The sequence below is a fragment of the Brassica oleracea genome, unplaced genomic scaffold, assembly GCF_000695525.1.
Source record: "Brassica oleracea var. oleracea cultivar TO1000 unplaced genomic scaffold, BOL UnpScaffold10875, whole genome shotgun sequence".
NCBI lineage: Eukaryota > Viridiplantae > Streptophyta > Magnoliopsida > Brassicales > Brassicaceae > Brassica > Brassica oleracea.
The window spans coordinates 1-536 of NW_013627396.1; the positions used below are offsets into that span (position 1 = coordinate 1).

Here is a 536-nt window from a genome sequence, read left to right on the forward strand (position 1 = left end):
TTTACAACTCCCCACCACCTCCACCATACTACTCTCCTTCCCCGAAGTTAAACTACAAGTCTCCACCACCGCCATACGTATACAGCTCTCCACCACCCCCACCATACTACTCTCCTTCCCCGAAGGTAGACTACAAGTCTCGACCATCACCATACATTTACAGCTCTCCACCACCCCCACCATACTACTCTCCTTCTCCTAAGGTCGAATACAAATCTCCACCTCCACCATACGCTTACAGCTCCCCACCACCTCCCCCATACTACTCTCCTTCTCCGAAGGTAGAGTACAGGTCTCCACCACCTCCATACGTCTACAACTCCCCACCACCTCCACCATACTACTCTCCTTCCCCGAAGGTATACTACAAGTCTCCGCCACCGCCATATGTATACAGCTCCCCACCACCTCCACCATACTACTCTCCTTCCCCGAAGGTATACTACAAGTCTCCGCCACCGCCATATGTATACAGCTCCCCACCACCTTCACCATACTACTCTCCTTCGCCAAAGATGGTCTACAAGTCTCCACCA

At 52.4% G+C, this 536-nt stretch overlaps 1 protein-coding gene across 1 annotated transcript; it reads left to right on the top strand.

Annotated features, from left to right (window-relative positions):
* Positions 1 to 5: 5 nt before the first annotated feature.
* On the top strand, positions 6 to 533 carry LOC106322231 (extensin-2-like; the record flags this gene model as incomplete). Its single annotated transcript, XM_013760356.1, has 1 exon — positions 6 to 533. A coding segment is annotated over one exon (528 nt), but the record flags the coding sequence as incomplete, so codon positions are not given.
* Between the last annotated feature and the right edge of the window lie 3 nt (positions 534 to 536).